The sequence below is a fragment of the Lactuca saligna genome, chromosome 4, assembly GCF_052625555.1.
Source record: "Lactuca saligna cultivar CGN05327 chromosome 4, ASM5262555v1, whole genome shotgun sequence".
NCBI lineage: Eukaryota > Viridiplantae > Streptophyta > Magnoliopsida > Asterales > Asteraceae > Lactuca > Lactuca saligna.
In genome coordinates, this window is record NC_136420.1 from 62,536,144 (window position 1) to 62,555,173 (window position 19,030).

At 32.0% G+C, this 19,030-nt stretch overlaps 2 protein-coding genes across 13 annotated transcripts; one reads left to right on the plus strand and one right to left on the minus strand.

Annotated features, from left to right (window-relative positions):
* Positions 1–5,237: 5,237 nt before the first annotated feature.
* LOC145041995 (uncharacterized) lies at positions 5,238–7,403 on the minus strand. 4 transcript variants are annotated; one of them, XM_078990272.1, is made up of 5 exons: positions 7,152–7,403; positions 6,570–6,683; positions 5,761–5,971; positions 5,537–5,669; positions 5,238–5,452 (listed from the first exon to the last, which is right to left on the minus strand). In XM_078990272.1, the coding sequence occupies exons 3-5, from the start codon at positions 5,928–5,930 to the stop codon at positions 5,396–5,398; spliced, it is 360 nt and encodes a 119-aa protein (XP_078846398.1). In that variant the 5' UTR covers positions 5,931–5,971; positions 6,570–6,683; positions 7,152–7,403; the 3' UTR covers positions 5,238–5,395. The 4 variants fall into 4 exon arrangements, with proteins under 4 accessions (XP_078846398.1, XP_078846397.1, XP_078846399.1 ...); XM_078990271.1 differs by having other exon boundaries at positions 6,570–6,694; XM_078990273.1 differs by lacking the exon at positions 6,570–6,683 and having other exon boundaries at positions 5,537–5,624.
* Positions 7,404–12,197: 4,794 nt separating this feature from the next.
* Positions 12,198–14,892, plus strand: LOC145041996 (cyclin-D3-1-like). 9 transcript variants are annotated; one of them, XM_078990275.1, is made up of 6 exons: positions 12,198–12,582; positions 12,683–13,213; positions 13,336–13,555; positions 13,994–14,096; positions 14,507–14,542; positions 14,631–14,892. In XM_078990275.1, the coding sequence occupies exons 3-6, from the start codon at positions 13,425–13,427 to the stop codon at positions 14,784–14,786; spliced, it is 426 nt and encodes a 141-aa protein (XP_078846401.1). In that variant the 5' UTR covers positions 12,198–12,582; positions 12,683–13,213; positions 13,336–13,424; the 3' UTR covers positions 14,787–14,892. The 9 variants fall into 9 exon arrangements, 7 of the variants coding, with proteins under 7 accessions (XP_078846401.1, XP_078846405.1, XP_078846400.1 ...); XR_013680521.1 differs by having other exon boundaries at positions 12,198–13,213; positions 13,994–14,426; XM_078990279.1 differs by adding an exon at positions 13,666–13,776 and having other exon boundaries at positions 12,198–13,217; positions 13,994–14,542.
* Positions 14,893–19,030: the final 4,138 nt, after the last annotated feature.

A 19,030-nucleotide genomic window follows, 5' to 3' on the forward strand; every position in this document is an offset into this window, starting at 1 on the left:
TCTCTACCGTTAGTCCAGCGCCTTTAATAGAATTCAGATTACGAGATGCATCTTCAAGACACGGATCTCCCCGTCGTCGAGTTGGTAACTAGAGTCTCCTGTAGGGAGAGTGGGCATTGTATGTATAGATCTATACGGGATTGACACCCCCCGCAACCTGACTGCTAGCTACAGTCTACGGCCTACCAAGCTAAGGGGTGACAAATGTCATATTTACACCGACGCTTGCAGGGCGTCAAGTACTCTAGGGACGATTAGTATGGTTACGAGTATCTCCATGTTTACCTTATAATTCATGGCTTTAAGGTAACGATAATTAACACTATATGCTGGAAACACACTCTTAGAATTACTCTTTGTTTTAGACCTTGCTAGCTGTATCTTTCATTTGATACTGTCTGGGGTCTGTGTTTCTCTGTTTTAGACCTTGCTAGCTATATCTTTCATTTGATACTGTCTGGGGTCTGTGTTTCTTTGTTTTAGACATTGCTAGCCGTATCATACATTTGATACCGCCTGGGGTCTGTGTTTCCTTATGTTAGACTGAGCCAGGCATATCATTCATTCGATACTCTCCTGGAGTCTATGATTTCTTTTGCCTTAGTCAGCAGTATTTCCTGCTGAGGCATATGTTATTTTCCCTAATGTTTTTACTAGTGATATTCTCCTACTTCCTTTAAAATCAAATACTGTATTTTGGTAATGATAGTATTTCAGGGAAAATTACTCTTTAAGACCTAACTCTGTCGGGTCTTGGTAGAAGACTACTTTTATTTAGAAAATATAGGATTTTCTGAAAAAGACTCTTTAATACACCGTTGATTCTAAACTAGTACTTTTATAAAGTTATTTTGAATAAAATTCTTGCTTACACAAATGACACTAAATACTTATGAACTCACCAACATTTATAAAAATGTTGATACTCGCTTTCAAAATAACTTGTATTCTTAGGTCAGCAATAGACAAGTACATCCCAGGAGCTTTTGCTGAAGACAGTTTAGTACCGAGCTGCAACTATAGTAGTTTCTGTATTACTTTGATGCTTCTATGCAATGTAAATTGTGTAAAACTATTACTATTAATGCAATGGTTGTTGTACTTTGATTACTATACTGCATATGTTGTGATACTTGACATGACGTCATCCACCCCAGAACGTTTCCGTCGTTCCGGTTTTAGGGTGTGACAAACTCACTAAGCTTTGTGCTTACAGTTTGTGTTTATGGTTTCAGGTACTTTCGATTCGAAAGGGAAGGACCCGACGTGATGGCACCACATCCTCCCCTCATGATTTCCGCAAATGAAATAAATGTACTATGATTTTATGAATGTTTTGACTTGATGTTGGTTTTGAAAAGTTAATGGATGATTTGATGGACTTTTAAATGAAAATTTTTATTACCATTTTCGGGACATTACAAGTTGGTATCAGAGCCTTGTTTTGAGGTATTTGGCTACACTTTCGGGTGTGCGAGAACTCAAACTGAAGAAATGCTATTTTTTCTATAAAAAAATGAAGTTAAAATTCTAAAAATATTTTTTGTAAGAAGAAGGGATGCGATGTGTGCAATCATCCGTGCTCCAAAAATTGGTTCTCAAGTTACGCATATATATATATGTATTATAAGTAGTATGTTTGATATGAAAATTGCATGCTAGATTAGGGATAAGGATATCTTCAGGTATCATATGATACAATGATAGAATTTCCTGATTTGTGTGATGCCTTATAGCCTAGTGGAACTTGATGTTATGTATTACTTGGAATTGATATCAGCTCAGTTAATTGCTAAGTGTATTCTTTCAAAGTTGTATACGATTAGGACTGTATAACCCTATAATGATCAATTTGGACTCATTTCCTGTTCCTTTTTTGGTTGTCTACTTAGGGTAGAATCATCATTTGACAGTCTATGTGATCCTATTTTGTGTATAACTTGCATGCATAAGGCAACCAACGGTGTTGATTGAGTATCTTGGTATTGCGAGTGGTGAGAGTTGAGAATTCGTAGGAAAGTCTAGGACATGTATGTTGTATAACATTAGATTGGTATATTGTTTTACTGGGGTGACTTAGAGGAATTCAGAACGACCTTGAAGAAGGTACATGTAGGTGTGAAAGGTGGTATTGGGCCCATACTACTAGTTGCACAGGACATGTACCTGAGACAAGTGTTGACATGCAAACTCTAAGGAGGCCTATGGAGATCCTGAGGTTTTTGGGGCTTAGGACCCCATTTCTAGTCGACACTAGATCGTTGAAATGGAGAATGCCCAGCGAATGAGTTTTTCCCTGAGCGGGAAAAGGTTGGATTTGCATCCTGCCTGCTGAGGGACCGAGCATGAGACTGGTGGGAGATGGTTAGCCGAGAAGTAGGGTTAGCGGCAGTGGCAATCATGACCTGGGAAGATTTTGTTCAGATATTTTAGAGGGAGTTTGCAGCAGCTATTGAGGTGCAGTGGCTGGTGAGGGAGTTCTAGGACCTTAGCCAGATTACTGAGACTGTGCCAGAGATTACTGCCATATTCTAGGAGAGGACTTTGTTGGTCCCTCGGTATGCTGCGGATGAGGAAATGAGGAAAACAAGATACCATGACATGTTGACGGAGGATATCTAGGAGTTCATGAGCTTTTTAGGGTGCAAGACCCTAAAAATATAATCGAGAAGGCCCGTGAGCGGGAGATTGAGTTGGAGTTTCGGACCAAGCAGAAGTCGAAGCAGGTACATATAGTTGTGGGCCATGCGAAGAAGCCCGAGAATTTTAATCCTCGTATTAGAGGCTAACAACGTTGGGACCGTTGCTGCAAGCGACACTGTGGGTGCATGTCGAGCGGTAGGTTCAGGTTGTTATAGTTGTATCCAGTTGGGTCACATGAATAGGGAATACCCCAATAATGCTCTGATTTCCTTCCATTGCAATCACACCGTCCATAAAAAGTTCGAATGCACGAGATTATTAGGGGGAGTTGTAGCGGTGCATATGTGATCCACATTGAGGATTACTGATTTCCGTCAGGGCAAGGCGGAGGCTCCTGTGCTGAAGAACAGGGCATTTCAGCTGACCACCGATGAGGCTCGTGCAGCGCCGGATGTGGTTAATGGTATGTATTTTATCCCTATCTTTTATTTCTTTCTTTGTTTGTGCTTATGATCGTTCTTAAATATGAAAATCTAAGATCTTCTAGGGTTTCCTTCGTGGTCTATTGTGACACCTCTACATTATCATAGCCCAAGCCCATGAACTTCTAAGGTTGCATGAAGATTTTCAAAAAGAAATTTTACAAAACAAGGTGTTTTAGATACCAATCTTTATTTTAAAATACTATCATTTCTAAAAAGTATGTATATTGAACATATATGATCCAAAATGAGATTTACTTAAAAAAAAATTGTGATTCAAAAACTTTATAATTTAACTTGTTTATGATCCTTAATTTGTTTTTATCTAAAAACATTGATTCAAATATTTTATGATCATTAATTATTATATATTTTATAATTCAAAAAATATAATGATCGGAATTTTTTCCTGGTCATTTTTTTAATTCAATTTATTATGATCCAAAATCATATGATTAAAATAATATGATCTAAAATTATATGATGCAAAATATGATTAAAAGTTTTAATGATCAAAAAATATATGATCGAAAATGGTAAGGTCCAAAATTTTATGACACAAAAATATATGATACATTAAATTGTTATGATTCAGAATTTTTTATAAATGTTAAACTTTAAAGACTCGAACTGATATTTAATTGAAAAAAATAAACAAAAAAAACTCTAAATAGGTACTAGAAACATTTTGAAAAATAAAAGATATTCAAAACTGAAAACATATTAAAAAATCAAAAACAAAATATATGTAATTCTAAGAAAGTTTATTTAAATATATATTTTTTTTTAAATTATAAACAGTAACAAAAACAAAAATACATATAAAAAGTAGAGAACTTTAAAAAAAATTAAAACAAAAAAATAAAGAAGCAAAAGAAGAAGAAGAAAGGAAAATGATTTATATAACATTTCATGTACGTTCGTCGCATGTGATTGTATCGTCAAATCCATATTACGTTTCACGGACGTCCGCCATATTCAAACGTGTAACGACATGGTAATTGCGTTTGAGGTGTGTGCTCTTGACGAAATCGGTGGTGAAGAACTGTTTTGATGATTCCTACCATTTTTTGGTTACTACTAAATCCAGACACAAGATTAATTAATCAAAGGATTAGATTAAAAAGATTACACCGTTAATATTATACATATTGCATAGGGAATTGTATACTCCAAGGGCATAACAAACATCTTCACATCATTTGCATCTTATTCTCGATGTAATCCCCAAAATATCTTCATCGTCAATTGTATGTTATCGAAGAATTAAATTCTGACCTACTCTTTATTAAACCACATCTAAGAAAGAAACACAAAAAGCTTACATAGTGTTAAATGGGCAACAACACCAATCAATCCAATTACAATTCTGAAACCGCTCTTGATATTTAACACAACTAAAAACTAAAGAAATCACCTCGCCCACCACCTTATCTGGATAGAAGAACCTTTTGTTGAACAATTTTTCGTTGCACGCCTTCCATATGCACCAAAACAGCCCGTAGAAGATAGCGATGAAGATTTTTTGTGCTTTTTTTGGACAATTGCCCCAAATTCGTTGCAAACGTAACAATCTCACTGATGGAGCACGATTTTCTTTTGTCAAACTCAAAAACATGGCAACATGGACCCCATCACCCTTCCAGTTGTCTGTCCAAAACAACGTTATCCCACATGAATTTCAAACATAGAAGAAAGAGGAATTCCAGTATCATTTAAACATATAATAACCTTATTAATGTTATACTAGATGCTCAGAAAAGATTTGTTGGCAATAGCAGACACCGGTTTCCTATAAGAGTTATGTATCCCAATTCCCACAAATGACCTTCCGCCAAAGAGCATGCAGATCTGATTTGAAACGCCACATCCATTTGGTGACCAGGGCCCAATTTAGAGAGACCAGAGAACCAATCCCGAGCCCACCCTTTTCTTTTGGACTTAAAACTTTCTTCAAAGCAACCCAATGGATTTTATTTTTCCCATCATTTCCACCCCATAAGAACCTCCTTCCAAGTTTCTCTAAATACTCGGTAATGGATTTTGGGGCCAAAAAAAGAGAGAAACAGTAGAGAGGTATACAACAGTATTATGATATTTTGAAAAGAGCAATATGAAAATTTGTATGTATGTATTGAAGAGGCAGGAACTACAAATTCAATGAAAGAAAAAGAGAAAGTTACAAACAATCTACCTGTTGTTAAGACTTAAGAATACACTTTGATAATCAAAAGGAAAATGGTTGTTATTGGGTTTTAAAATGTAATGTTTCAAACAGGCTCATAAAGACCCAACATGTGACCATCAATACACCTCATTGCAGCAACCTGCCAACAAAAGCAACAATCTTTTCAATCTTAATATATTATTATTATTATTATTATTATTATTATTATTATTATTATTATTACCTTTCCATGGACCTCATATTTGATAGGCCCATCCATCTCTGCACCTAAAGCCATGAGTTTAGTCACCGTGCTGTTAATGTCTGTCACACTGAATGATAACAGTGATGAGTATCCCTTCTGAACCTCAATCTCACTGTAGTGTATATATACAGAAGAACTCATATCGCCATGTAGAATCAAAAGGGTGTGTGTGTGTGAGAGAGAGAGAGAGGATTGAAAGTGACCTGGAAGAATGCATGAGAGCGAGCTTGAGAGGGCCGGATTCAAGTTCAGCCCACCGGAGAGTACACACATTTATGGTGAAATCAAGGCCTTCTTTGTAAAATTTTGCAGCTTTTGGAACATCTTTATGCAGTTGCAGTATCCACCTGAAGGAGGCGGAAGCAGCCACCATGTTCTTTCTATATCTCACGCTTCTCCTATGTCCCAAGGAAGCTGCACCACACCCACCACAGAAGGGGGAAAGGGGTTATATAGATTAGAAGTTGAAGATCAGAAGAAGTAACTCTGTTATGTATATAAAAAGAGCATCTTTATGAATATGAATCACATACGCACTATGTCATTTAGGGGACATTGTATATACTAATTGGGATACTTGAATGAGAACAAAAACTAAAAGAATTCACAAAAGTGCTTCCAAATAGAAGACTAGGCATGCTTGAGGATTAAGTAAAAGTAGTGGTGTTAAAAGGAACAAAACATCAAACACCTGGTAGGCATTCATAAACTTGAATGAAAACAAAAAACTGTAAGAGCCAAAACAACCGGATGCTAAAGAATATGGATGCCAACTTAAAAGGAAGGCAGAATCAGAACTCGAAATTAATGGTGGTAAGCCACTCTGATAACATAAAGATAAAACATTTAGAAATGAGAAGCTATGTATTACAGCAAAACTATGAAGAACGCGGAATCAGAACTAGAAATTAACAAATGGTGAAACATACACACAGCCTGATATCAAAATTAAATTACGCAAGCAGTTTTATCAATGAACTCGTATACGTAGACCTAAACCTAATTAACATACCTGGTTCAAAATCCGAGCCTGCTGAGCTGATCGGTGAAGAAGAAGAAGAAGAAGCCTCGTGATCGATGAAGAATCAATAATTCGATATAATTTATTTGGCCCAAAGCCCAAATACTGTTTAAGATCTGAATTTTCATTAATTATAAAAATGACCCTTCTGTGTATTTTAACAAATTCAGATGTGTATTTTAAGAGGGTAAACAAACCATATCTAAACTTTTAAGAGGTTAACAAACAGGGCAAACAAAAGTTGCTTTTATTATAAAACAATTCAATTTCCTTAGTTTTTATTATAAAACAAATTACTTTACAGATTCTAAAGGTTCAAAACGTTATTCAGATTTCTAAATAAGAAATTGATTTCAAGAATCCAAATTACCACAGGGAATGAAAGATACAGTAGGACACATATTCTAATTCTAAATAAGAAATTGATTTCAAGAATCCAAATTACCACAGGGAATGAAAGATACATGGTCACAGGGAACGATTGAAGAGAAAGATGCAAGTAGTGATCGATTACATATGATCAATTTCAAGAAAAATGAAGAGAAAGAAAGATGCGATCGAATGATCGATTACCTGTGATTGTTTCTTGTGCGTGAGCGTCACTGTGTGGCGTCGATCGAAGACAAAGTTGTTCGATTTGTGGGTTGCGTATCGTCTGTCGTTGCCCGTTGGTCGCACTATCGTCTATCGCAGGCTCGTAGCTTGCGATGTGATTTCAGTCGATTTGGAATGTCGACTCGGCAATTTGGAATGTCGGCTGTAACCTAGAAGAGTAGAAGACGAAGAGAAGAGTGAGAAGTGTGATTTGTGAACGAGTTTTGTTAGAGCTGAAGTGTAATATATATATATATATATATATATATATATATATATATATATATATATATATATATATATATATATATATATATATATATATATATATATATATATATATATATATATATATATACTACCTTATAAAAGAAATCTTACTATTTCTATAAATAGAATCAATATAATAATAATATTTTTTTATGACGTTCAAGTTTTTAAGCTTAAAGTACAATCAACTATTAATATAATAATATTATAATATATATCTTAGAAATGATAATGCTAGAGATACAAGTATTAAAAACACATTTAAATTAGTATTTCCTTATTTTTAGGGATTGAATTAGTATTTTCATCAATTTTGACCTAACTTATACTCCTAAAATATTTATTCTCTGGTATCTGGTGCATTTAAAATCTGAAACACTTCTTTTCGACAAATCGTTTAAAATTTAAAAACCCATTCTAATTGGAGTTCCCTAATTTTTTGCATAAAATATAGTTGACTGTAGACTAATTCAAATCTTCATCTCCTTTTCCTCCATGAAATCCACCACCACAATATTTTTTGGTTTTGACATTGCACTTTTTATTTTTGTGAAACCGATCGATAATGGTACAAGTGTTCTTAGAAATATAACATATCTCCGAATGGAACTAATTGTTTGAAAGAAACTATTCGCCGCCGCCGCTTTGCGCGGACAAACGGCTAGTATATATATATATATATATATATATATATATATATATATATATATATATATATATATATATATATATATATATATACTAGGTATGTTTTGAGGGTCGTGCCATGGAGGGTAATATTGACATTTCATTCACCATTGTAAAAAATTTTTAAAGAAATTCAAGTACATTGCTATTATGAGTGAAGAGTTTTAAGTATGTTTTTATTATTAGTAAAGAAAAAATGTGTTGTTATTAGTGGTAAAGAAATGAAAATACATTGCTATTGAAGTTAAGAAAATTAAATCACATTGTCTTTAAAAAGTATGTTGCCATCGGAGGTGAAATATACAACTCAATTCATAAAATCTCAATCACCTTCCTGTAAAAACTTCCAAAATGAGGCTTATATTGTATGTCTTGAAGCATAACATGAATGCTTGATCAAGCACATTGTTTGTGGTGACTGAAATGAACATGATGAGTTAAAGAGTTCTATAAAGCAGGTCTAAAATTCAAATGGTGTAATTCCAAATCAATTTGCATTAAGTGAAAGTTTGGTAGATACAATCACATACCAAAAAGAAAACGAGTATATAAGTTGAAGCAATTATGATACAGAGAGATTAGTACACCGACAGGACAAGAAAATGATTTTCCCTAATGTGGTTTACAAATTGAAGCATCATTGTTGATTAACAATAATTCTTTAGCAACGATTTTCCTTAATTCATCTCCCCGATTGCAATTTTTTTTTCTTCTCAACAATCTCAAGCTTTGGCTAAGAGATTTGTCTGAGCACACTCATGCTAGGCGTCAAGCTCTACACAATCACATTCAATCCTCCTTCTCTCTACCTATCTTCAAGGAAAACCACCAGGAAAAAAACCAACATTTTAAGAAATAATCAGGGAAGTCATATCGTTACTCTTGCAGGCTGGCTGGTCAGGATAGGGATGGTGGTGGGGCATAGTTTCTTCTTTATTATTGAAGTGAGAGTAGTTGGGAGGTGGTGGCTTGTGTCAATAATGAGGTTGATGGGATTGATTTAAGTTGATACATCATCCGTAATAATTCACCCAAAACTTTTCAAAATTTCTGTAGCCTTGCAACAAGTGTTGGTGGCTGAAACAACTTAATGAAAATAGTTGTAGCATGTTCAACGACATAGGCAGATGATCTTGGTCCTATAAAATCATGAAAAATAACATATGTTTCGTTTTGTAATCACCGCTTGCAAATTTTGGTTCCTCATGTATTGTACTTTTTATGGTACCTCCATGATTGTCTCTTCTATTCTTTTGTATCCAAATACTATCGATAACTATAAGCATTCTGCATGAAATTAAACATTTCATAATGAACACCATTAACAAATTTCCGATAAGTGTCAAAAGAAATTTATAAAAGAGAAGGAATACTGATCAGTAGGGAACACTGGTTAGAGCAATGAAAGATGCTTCGTAGATGAATGGTGTTTTCTTAATGGAGTACACTTTTCAAAGAATAATGTTCTAACAAAACAAAATTAAACTAGGATGCTATTGTAAAAAAAAGATATGAAATTATGTTCCATTTCTTGCATTTCCTAATTGTGTGTGCAGATGAAATTTAATCTGAAACCAAAATTTAATTGTAGGGCATACCTACCACACCAAAATTGGCATTTGTGGATCCATAGCCATGATATTGCTCATTCAAGCTAAATCCACATGTTGTAAAATGGAGCTCCTGGAGTAGTAAAATGGTTTTTCCTAAGAGAACTAAGTAGTATAAAAAACTCGCTAAGCATCCCTTTTTATCCGAGTGACTTTGGTTATAAATCATACAAAAGAGCAACTTTGAAGGCGCCTACATTATATTCAAGTATTTATAACTTTCTAAATTGATCTAAATAAAAAATGGACCATGATTTAACATTTTTTTATCAAAAATTATGCGGCTAAAAATCATTCTAATTGATTGAAATCACAAAATTCAAAAATATGTAAATTAGAAAGCACAAGCCTGAACCAAATACGATCCATGCACATTTCTTATCTCTCTTAAAAGAATTAAGTAAATACATCGAAAGAATGACAAACCAGAAGAATGGATCTCTTCCAAGCCATGGACAGTTCACAAGACAATAAAATCTTTCCATCCATGTATCAACATCATCAAGACATTCATTGAGATCGATGAGCTGTCCTCCTCCTTGTTGAAATCATAAAATTCAATTTATTTATAAGAAAAAACATCATTTTGGTTTTTCTAGTTTTGTTTGGGTTTGTCCATTTATGCGGACAACTGACCTGACATTTTATGATTCTTTTAATAAAGGATGCACAACTAACTCATACATGAATTGTTTCAACGATTATATAGCTACTTACCATTATTAAAATATTTAAAGCGTTTGAGCCTGAACTTAATTGCAAAAGACATGCAAAAGTGAATAAAATTAAACCCCAAATCATGATAGAGGCCGATATTCAACTAAAAGTACTCAAAAAATCTAGCTTCGTTGAACTATTTGAGACCAAATATTCCATAAATACCGCCATTATTATTATTATGAAGAAGTTAATGAAAAGGTTGATAACTCAAATATTCTATTTTTTATATTTAAAAAAAAAAACAGAGGAATGTAGCCAGGGGTTTCAGGTAAGTATGTTCATATATTTGACCAATCTATCAAAAATTAGGATTGTGAACATTTCAAGACTTCAAGTTTAAAAAAAATGCATGTTTACAAAACTAAGCAATTTTAAGTATAACAAAATATGGGAATACAAATCATCAAACTCACATCTAGAGACAAAGTAATCAGAACAATTAAATTAGACATGTTTCGCATTCTCAGACCCCCATTGAAGTAAATGGTCAAAACAAGAATAACAAAACTTTAAATTAAAATTAAAATTAAATATTGATTCAACGGACACAAAAATGTCCTCATATCAACACCAGAGACAAAGTAATCACCTTTTCTGGCCAATTTGTCACAGCAGTCGGCAACAAAAAAAGGCGCCACAGTTAAAAGGATATGACAGGTCAGAGGTTGGGAGATTAGGAGGGGATATATAAGAGGAGGGAGCCGAGATGAGGGCCATAAATTTGGGCCTTCTTCTTACTCTGAACCCTAGATGTCGGACAATATTTATGTGTGTGTGTGTGTCTATTATCACAAAGCAGAAATTTATGTCACCGCATATAGGGTTTTATAGGAACCCAGAGGCATACGATGATGATGGCGGTAGACGGTGGTGATGGGAGAAAACGTTAGTAAATGGTGGTAAAGGCAGCCACAAATAATTTCCAGAGGATTAAGTTGACTTGTTGGATGAAGTTGAAAATTACCTTTTGAAATTATCAATAGATCAATCGATCAAGAACTTAAAGCGAATGTATGATTAGACTTGAGACTTCCAATTGAACCCATCAACTAAGGATACACTGGAAACATACATGGACGATTGTAAAAGTGGATCCATGTGTTTGTAAATAGAGAAAGAGGAAGAGAAATTCAACATCGTCATCAAATTCGCCCGTCTCCATTCTTCCGTAAAAGTGCAACTTCAACATTCAAAATTGTAATTTGATGCCGGTAGTTTTTGATACTGAAGGTATTTTCTATATTGACGATCATTTTGGATCACAGACAACTCGACGAAATAAGAAGAGCAAGAAAACGTGCCCTAACTTCTTCCGTTGAATGACCGAACAACTTCAACGTTTAGGATGAGACGCATATGAGGAATTAACAATGAGAAAGGATATATGATGAATCGACACCTTGAAGAAGGAGGCTGTGTGAATTGAATTTCATATCCATCGCGTCGTTTAGAAGGCCGGCTACGTGGCGCGAAAGGAACCCTGTAAATATGATGCAGGAGGAATCAGGAAGAAAGGGTTTTCATATATATATATATATATATATATATATATATATATATATATATATATATATATATATATATATATATATATATATATATATATATATCTTAACTATCTCATTAAACATATTACACATTTCTTGAAATTTAAGAGGTACAATACCTACTCCTCGTAGTACAATCAAATAAAACAATATTTTTTATTCCTAGGCTCACATACTCAAAAAACCCAAAATTAATCGTCTTCATCGAGAAACCCTAAGTCATGTTACGCCATCTTCCGCGTTGGTGGCACGGCTATCCTCCTCTCAAACCATCCCTCCGATCATCACAATTGCAAATGCAAACTCCTCCACACCGTACACACAAACATATCAAGTTCCGACCTTTTCGTACAATTGCATCTTTCAGGAAGAAGACGAAGTCGGGATAAGAGGCGTCACCATTATCGAAGACCTTTTCAAAATTGTATCCATTGTCATCAGATCGAGCGTAACTACGCTCGATAAGAGAATCCTTCCATTGCAGAAAACTCTAGGGCTTGATGAGACCGCCATGGAACCTTCTAGAATGTCGTTGTACAGGTTGGCAACACCTCGGTCGTTATCGACATTTACGTGGTAAGTTTTTCCAATATTTTATCTTTTTGACCTGATTCCCACATCATCTCAACCAATCTTTTGTTATTCATTTCGCATTCGTCTATTTGTTTTCTTTAAGATAATGTATTGGAACTTCTTACATCTACTTACCACAAGAATATGAAAAACGAGAATGTGGGTTCTGAAAACCTGCATTTTCTTTCGAAGATGGTCTTTTATGCGATGATCAAGAAAACGATTTGGATTTTGGATGTGGGTTTGGGATTGGCTTATTTGAACAAGAAATTCAAATCGTGAAACAAAAAGCTCATCATTTTACCCATTTTGAACATGATCTGTTGTGGGAAGAAGACGAGCTTGCTTCCCTTTTGTCTAAAGATGAAAATATTGTTTCTTAAGAAGGGGATTTGTTCAGTGATAGGGGTTTAATAGGTTTAAGGAAAGAATATGTCGATTAGATGATTAGGGTTAGTACCCATGATGGATTTGTTGTTATGACAACCATTTTGGCTGTTAATTACTTCGATAGATTCCTGTTGAGCGACTCTTTCCAGAAAGATAAGCCGGGGATGAATCAATTAGCTGTAGTCGCTTGTATTTCTTTCGCTTCTAAAGTTGAAGAAATCCATATCCCTCTTCTCTTGGACCTGTAAGTATGTATCCATATCCTTATCCATATCCATCACATCTAATATATACGAATGCACTCCAACTGTTTGTGAATATGCCAATGTCATTATTTTGTTATTAACACATCTCTTTCTTTTGTAGGTTGTTTTCGTTTAGGTTGAAGGATCAAAATATGTATTCGAATCCAAAACTATAACGAAAATGGAGGTTTTAGTTCTTTTGTCTCTTCAATGGAAGATGAATCCAGTAACCCCACTTGCAATATTCGATTACACAATAAGGAGGCTTGGTTTAATTACTTATTGGCTTCATTCGGAGTTCTTGAACAGATGCGAAAGAATTGCTCTTGTTGTCGTCAATGGTAACCTTCTAAAAACCCTTCATAAACTCAATCATATTGTAATGAATCAAAGAATTGTTTTGATTTTGATTTAATTCAAATTAAGTATGTGATATAAACACGAAATGCAGATTCAAGGTCTCTGGTTTATCTTCCATCTGTAATGGCTGCTGCTATAATGTTTCTTATGTTTAAAGTTATTGATCCTGATAACTCACTAGATTATCAAGAACGAGTCAAAGGTTTTCTTCAAATTAAGGAGATTTGTTCTTTTCATTATTATATTCCTTTTTTTTTTTTTTTTAAAAGGAAGAGGTTAGTTTGACTAATTTTGAACAAGTTCCTTAATAACAAGTTCAATTTTATGACCAATTGTTTAGATCATTATGTATTAGCATTGCCATTTCTATTCTTCACTACAAGGGTAAGAAGGTCATTTATGTGAGTAAATTTTTTCAGGGTGAGGGAAAGCAAAAACATGTTGGAAGGATTGTGGAGTTTTTCAAAACATCTGATGATAAATTACTTTAGAGTGCAGTGGTTTTTCAGAGCCGAAGATACAGTTAGTTTCTGCAACCTTTTCTATTTGGATATTTATTAGAATTTGATATTCAACTCTTTTTTCTTTTCCTTTTTCCTTCCAACTTATTATCACTCAGGTTATGAAAAAATCTACTGATATTCTAGATAATAAGCGTTTATTCACCTCCACTTTAATGAATGACAACTTATTAGACTGTATACTTTCTAAAGTCAAAATTATAGAAAAAGCTCTTGGGGTATGTTCTTTTTTTACCTTTATCTTTCATATATAATGCTACCATCGTTTTCATCTCTTATATTGTTGGTGTCACTGGTCTTCCTTCCATATCTGTATATGCAACCTCTAAAGGTATTTTATCAAACTATAAATAGGTTTTCAAAATAAAATCAGATCTAAATATCATTCCCTTTATGACATGATTCATGCAGGTGCTCTTATGTCTTAATCAATTAACCACGAACTTGGTATGTGAGTCTTCATCTTTTGTCCACTAATTATTGCAGTTATATAATTGGTTGCAATTTGATATGGTTTAGTCCTTTTCTATTGAAGAACCATAGAGGATGGATGCGCTGCTACAAAAGTGAGCATAAAGGTCAAAGTGGTCTTTTTATGGGATATGTCGAACTATCAGGTTTGTGCACATTAGCAACAAGAACTGTGAGTATGGTTGGTACAACAAAAAAAGGAATGGTTTATTATTTGTAAGGAATAGTGCAATAAAATTATAATAGGTTATTTTGATAATATTTTTTTGATATTGATGACATTTACGAAAATAAGATAAAAGGGCAATATGGTCTTTCTCTCATCATTATCAATTGTCAAATGCAATTGGGTTATTAAAGTTTGTATGGATTTTTATGATTTAAGAATGCATTGTGGAGAAGAAAACAATATGATAATTTAAAGTATTGCGGAAAAATTAAAAATAAAGGGCATTGTGGTCTTTTTCTGGTTGTTAAATATGAAGACCATAGTCAAATGGTAATGGTAAGATGATAGAATTAAATGTAGAATGCAGTTAAATATGAAGACCATAGTTGTTCGATCCCAAACCTTATAATAGTATTCTAAATACTTAAAAGCTGCCCAATCTAATGAGGAACTAGGAAATGTCGCTAAGAACATATCAAATAATGTTTGTGATTGATGAAAATGATAGAATTAGGGAGCTTTAATAATACCAGATTATGTAATCCTTATTCACGACTCTTCAATAGGTAGGATTTAACGCAACGATGGAGGAAAGATTGGGGTTAAGTTGTAATCTCAAAGACGGCTTTTTTAAATTTTGGGCCGGAAAGGAATAAAAAAAGGAAAGTATTTTTTTTTCTAGAAGAAACATATTTATCCTCAATGTGAAAAAACATATTTATCCTTAATGTTTAAAAACATTATTATGTTATTTTTTATATATAGTAAAATCACTATATTTTGTAAATTTTGATAAATTAATGGAAAATTTCCAATAAAGTCTCAATATTTTTGGTTAGTTCATAGTTTAATACAAAATTATTATTATTATTATTATTATTATTATTATTATTATTATTATTATTTTTATAAAAAATGACAAATTACTGATTAAAACTTCAAAAAAAAAAAAAATTCTCCAATTTCATAGATTTAGTCGGCCTCTTGTCTTTTTTTTTTTTTTTTTTTTTTTAATTTGATCAAAATATTGGGACTTTCTAAAACGCTATTTTTAACTAACGATCAAAATATTGAGATTTTTTTTAAAATCACCCATGAACTAATGTATATTTTTTATTAACAAATCATTTATAAACATTAACAACTTTTTTTTAATTTTGGAAAATAGAAATTTTTTTTATTGAAAAATGCTTAGAAAATATGTCATACATATGCGTTTCCGAAATAGATTGTGTAAGGGCACCCGATTGATATGTAAAACTTTTCAGCACAATAACATTGATACTGAAATAGTTGTTGGTCAACATGATGGAAAAAAAAGAATATTTTTTTTCAAGTATTCCACATTGTTCGTCCGAAGATGACATGTTCTTATTCAAGTTGAAAAGAGAATAATTTTCAAATCGGTTATGTTTCGTGGTGACAATCAATAAACCCCATAGAAAAATAATTCCAAATGTAGGTATTTATTTTTATGAATTGATTCTCACATTGTCAACTTTATGTGGCATTATCCCAGGGGATATCATGTGTCAATACAAAAGTATTAGTGAATCCTAACGAACAATTCAAAAGAAGTGAAGTTTATACATCAAATGTGGTGTATAAAGAAATGTTTCACGATTAATAATGAATAATCAATCATATGTTCGTACACATTTTTTAACAACCCTAACTCATATTTTTTTATTCTTTCTGATTTCGTATATGATAGAATGATTCTTATAGATAATTGTTCAGATGTAGTAAACTATTTGCACAAAAGATCTAATCGCCTCTACATACCAATTTCTGAAAAAACTATTCGCACCCGTCGCTTGGCGCGGGTAAACGGCTAGTATATATATATATATATATATATATATATATATATATATATATATATCCCTATCTAATAAAAGAATAGTTTAATTCTCCTCTTTACATGTGTCATCTTATTAAGCCTCTTGATTAATGCATATTTTATTCTCCTTTTGTCATGTGTCATCATATTATATCTCCTAATTAATACATGACATTTGTAAATAGGGGTGTTCAAAAATATCCGCATCTGAAATATCCGATCCGAAATTTCGGATATCCGATTTTTCGGATTCGGATACGGATAGTGAATTTATAAAGTTTCAGATATTTCGGATATCCGATATCAAAAAAAATAATTTTTCTTTATTTTTTAATATTTTAAAATGAGAAATTAGAAACATTGACATGCTTAATGGACTAATGTCCCCCCCCCCCCCCCCCCCCCCCTTTCAACTTTTTCGTGACCATTCTTTTGAAACTTTTATTGCAAACATTTCCATTTACAATCGTTATATATTTGTTTGTTATAATCCTGGTTCGTTGGCTTATAATAAAAAACTATTAAGTAAATGCTACATATATTTATTTGTTACTATCGATATCCATCTATGTCGCAAGATTTAACATAGTTGCTCTTATTAATTTTAAGAGTTGAGGTGATTTTACGGATCAGATGTTCAGATGTGGATATTTATTTAAAATTAATGAATTTCGGATATCCGGTTTAATATCCGAATCCGTATCCGAAATTTCGGAAATCCGAAATTTCGGATACGGATTCGGATATTAAAAATCAACTATCCGAATTTTCGGATATCCGGTTTTGAACACCCCTATTTGTAAACATATTGATTCCCCATTTCAAATTTTAAAATTTAAATTTCCCACTCTAATTACATTAAATTAATAACATTAGAATAAAAATTAAAATAAACTTAATACAAATTATAAAGTGATATGATTTCACATTTTTTTAAAGCAATGATTAAAATTTATATAACTAAAAAAAATTTCTTAATTAATAATTTATTTAAAATAATTGATTAATATTTTTTAGATTTTATTTTAAAAGTTTAATTAATTGTATAACCATGGTTCTCACGGTTATAAACTAGTATATATATATATATATATATATATATATATATATATATATATATATATATATATATATATATATATATATATATATATATATATATATGGGCTTAGGGAATATGTGGCTGTCATGTACCTAACGTTAGATATAGAACCATCAAAAATTACACGGTTTTAACAAAATGCAATCAAATATCTCTACCATCTTTTTTGCATCTTCTATTAGAGCTTATGATAAGCACATATATGTAATGTTAGGTAAAAAACACATTCAAAATAGATAGATATTATGGATGAATATCGAAATCAAATATAATATGAGTTCAAAGGCAATAGGAAAATATATATCAATAAAAGAAAATTGTGTTTTTGTACCAAAATGAAATCAATTTTGATGGTTCTATACATAACATTACATATATGACAGCCACATGTTCACTTTTCCCTATATATATATATATATATATATATATATATATATATATATATATATATATATATATATATAAGAGAGAGAGAGATAGAGAGAGAGAGAACCATTTGTGGACGTAAGGTATAAGTTAGATGAATGTAAAACTTCGTTAGTAACGACTCCATCAGAGAAATGCGTTAAGTTGGGTGAAGCATCATATTCACATTAGTGGAAGTGGTTCAAAGAGTGTCTTCATCACAAAAGCATAAATGCAACTTGAATATTTTACAAAAATTATTTTATAGTTACAATATAGAGAAAAATACTATTAACAAATTTAGAAGTTTTAAATAACGATTACTTATACCAATTTATAATAAGTGTTAACAACTAAATTTAACAAATATCATAAAAGCTATCTCCCTATTTAATAAAAAAATAATTTTATTCTCCTCTTGATATGTGTCATCTTATTAAGTTTTTTAATTAATATATATTTTATTTTTCTTTTATCATGTGTCATCAAATTATATCTCCTAATTAATACATGACATTTGTAAACCTATTAATTCTCCATTTCAAATTTCAAATTTTAAATTTCTCATTTTAATTACATTAAATTAATGACATTATAATAAAAATTAAAATAAACTTAATACAAATTATAAAGTGATATAATTTCACATATTTATTTAAATTAATGATTAAATTTTATATAACTAAAAAATCTCTTAATTAATAATTTATTTATAATAATTTTAGTTTTTATTTTAAAAGTTCAATTAATTGTATAACTGTGGTTTTCACGGATTATAAACTAGCTAATAATATATAACAAGGAGGAGCTATTAGAGAGATTTTGGAAGAGTGAAAACTAGCTACCATTTTCGAACATTGAAATTTTCAAAGAGGGTAAATTTTAAAATATATTCGATAATAGTTTTTTTTAATGTTATTTATCAATCGAATAGTGAGGTTTTAC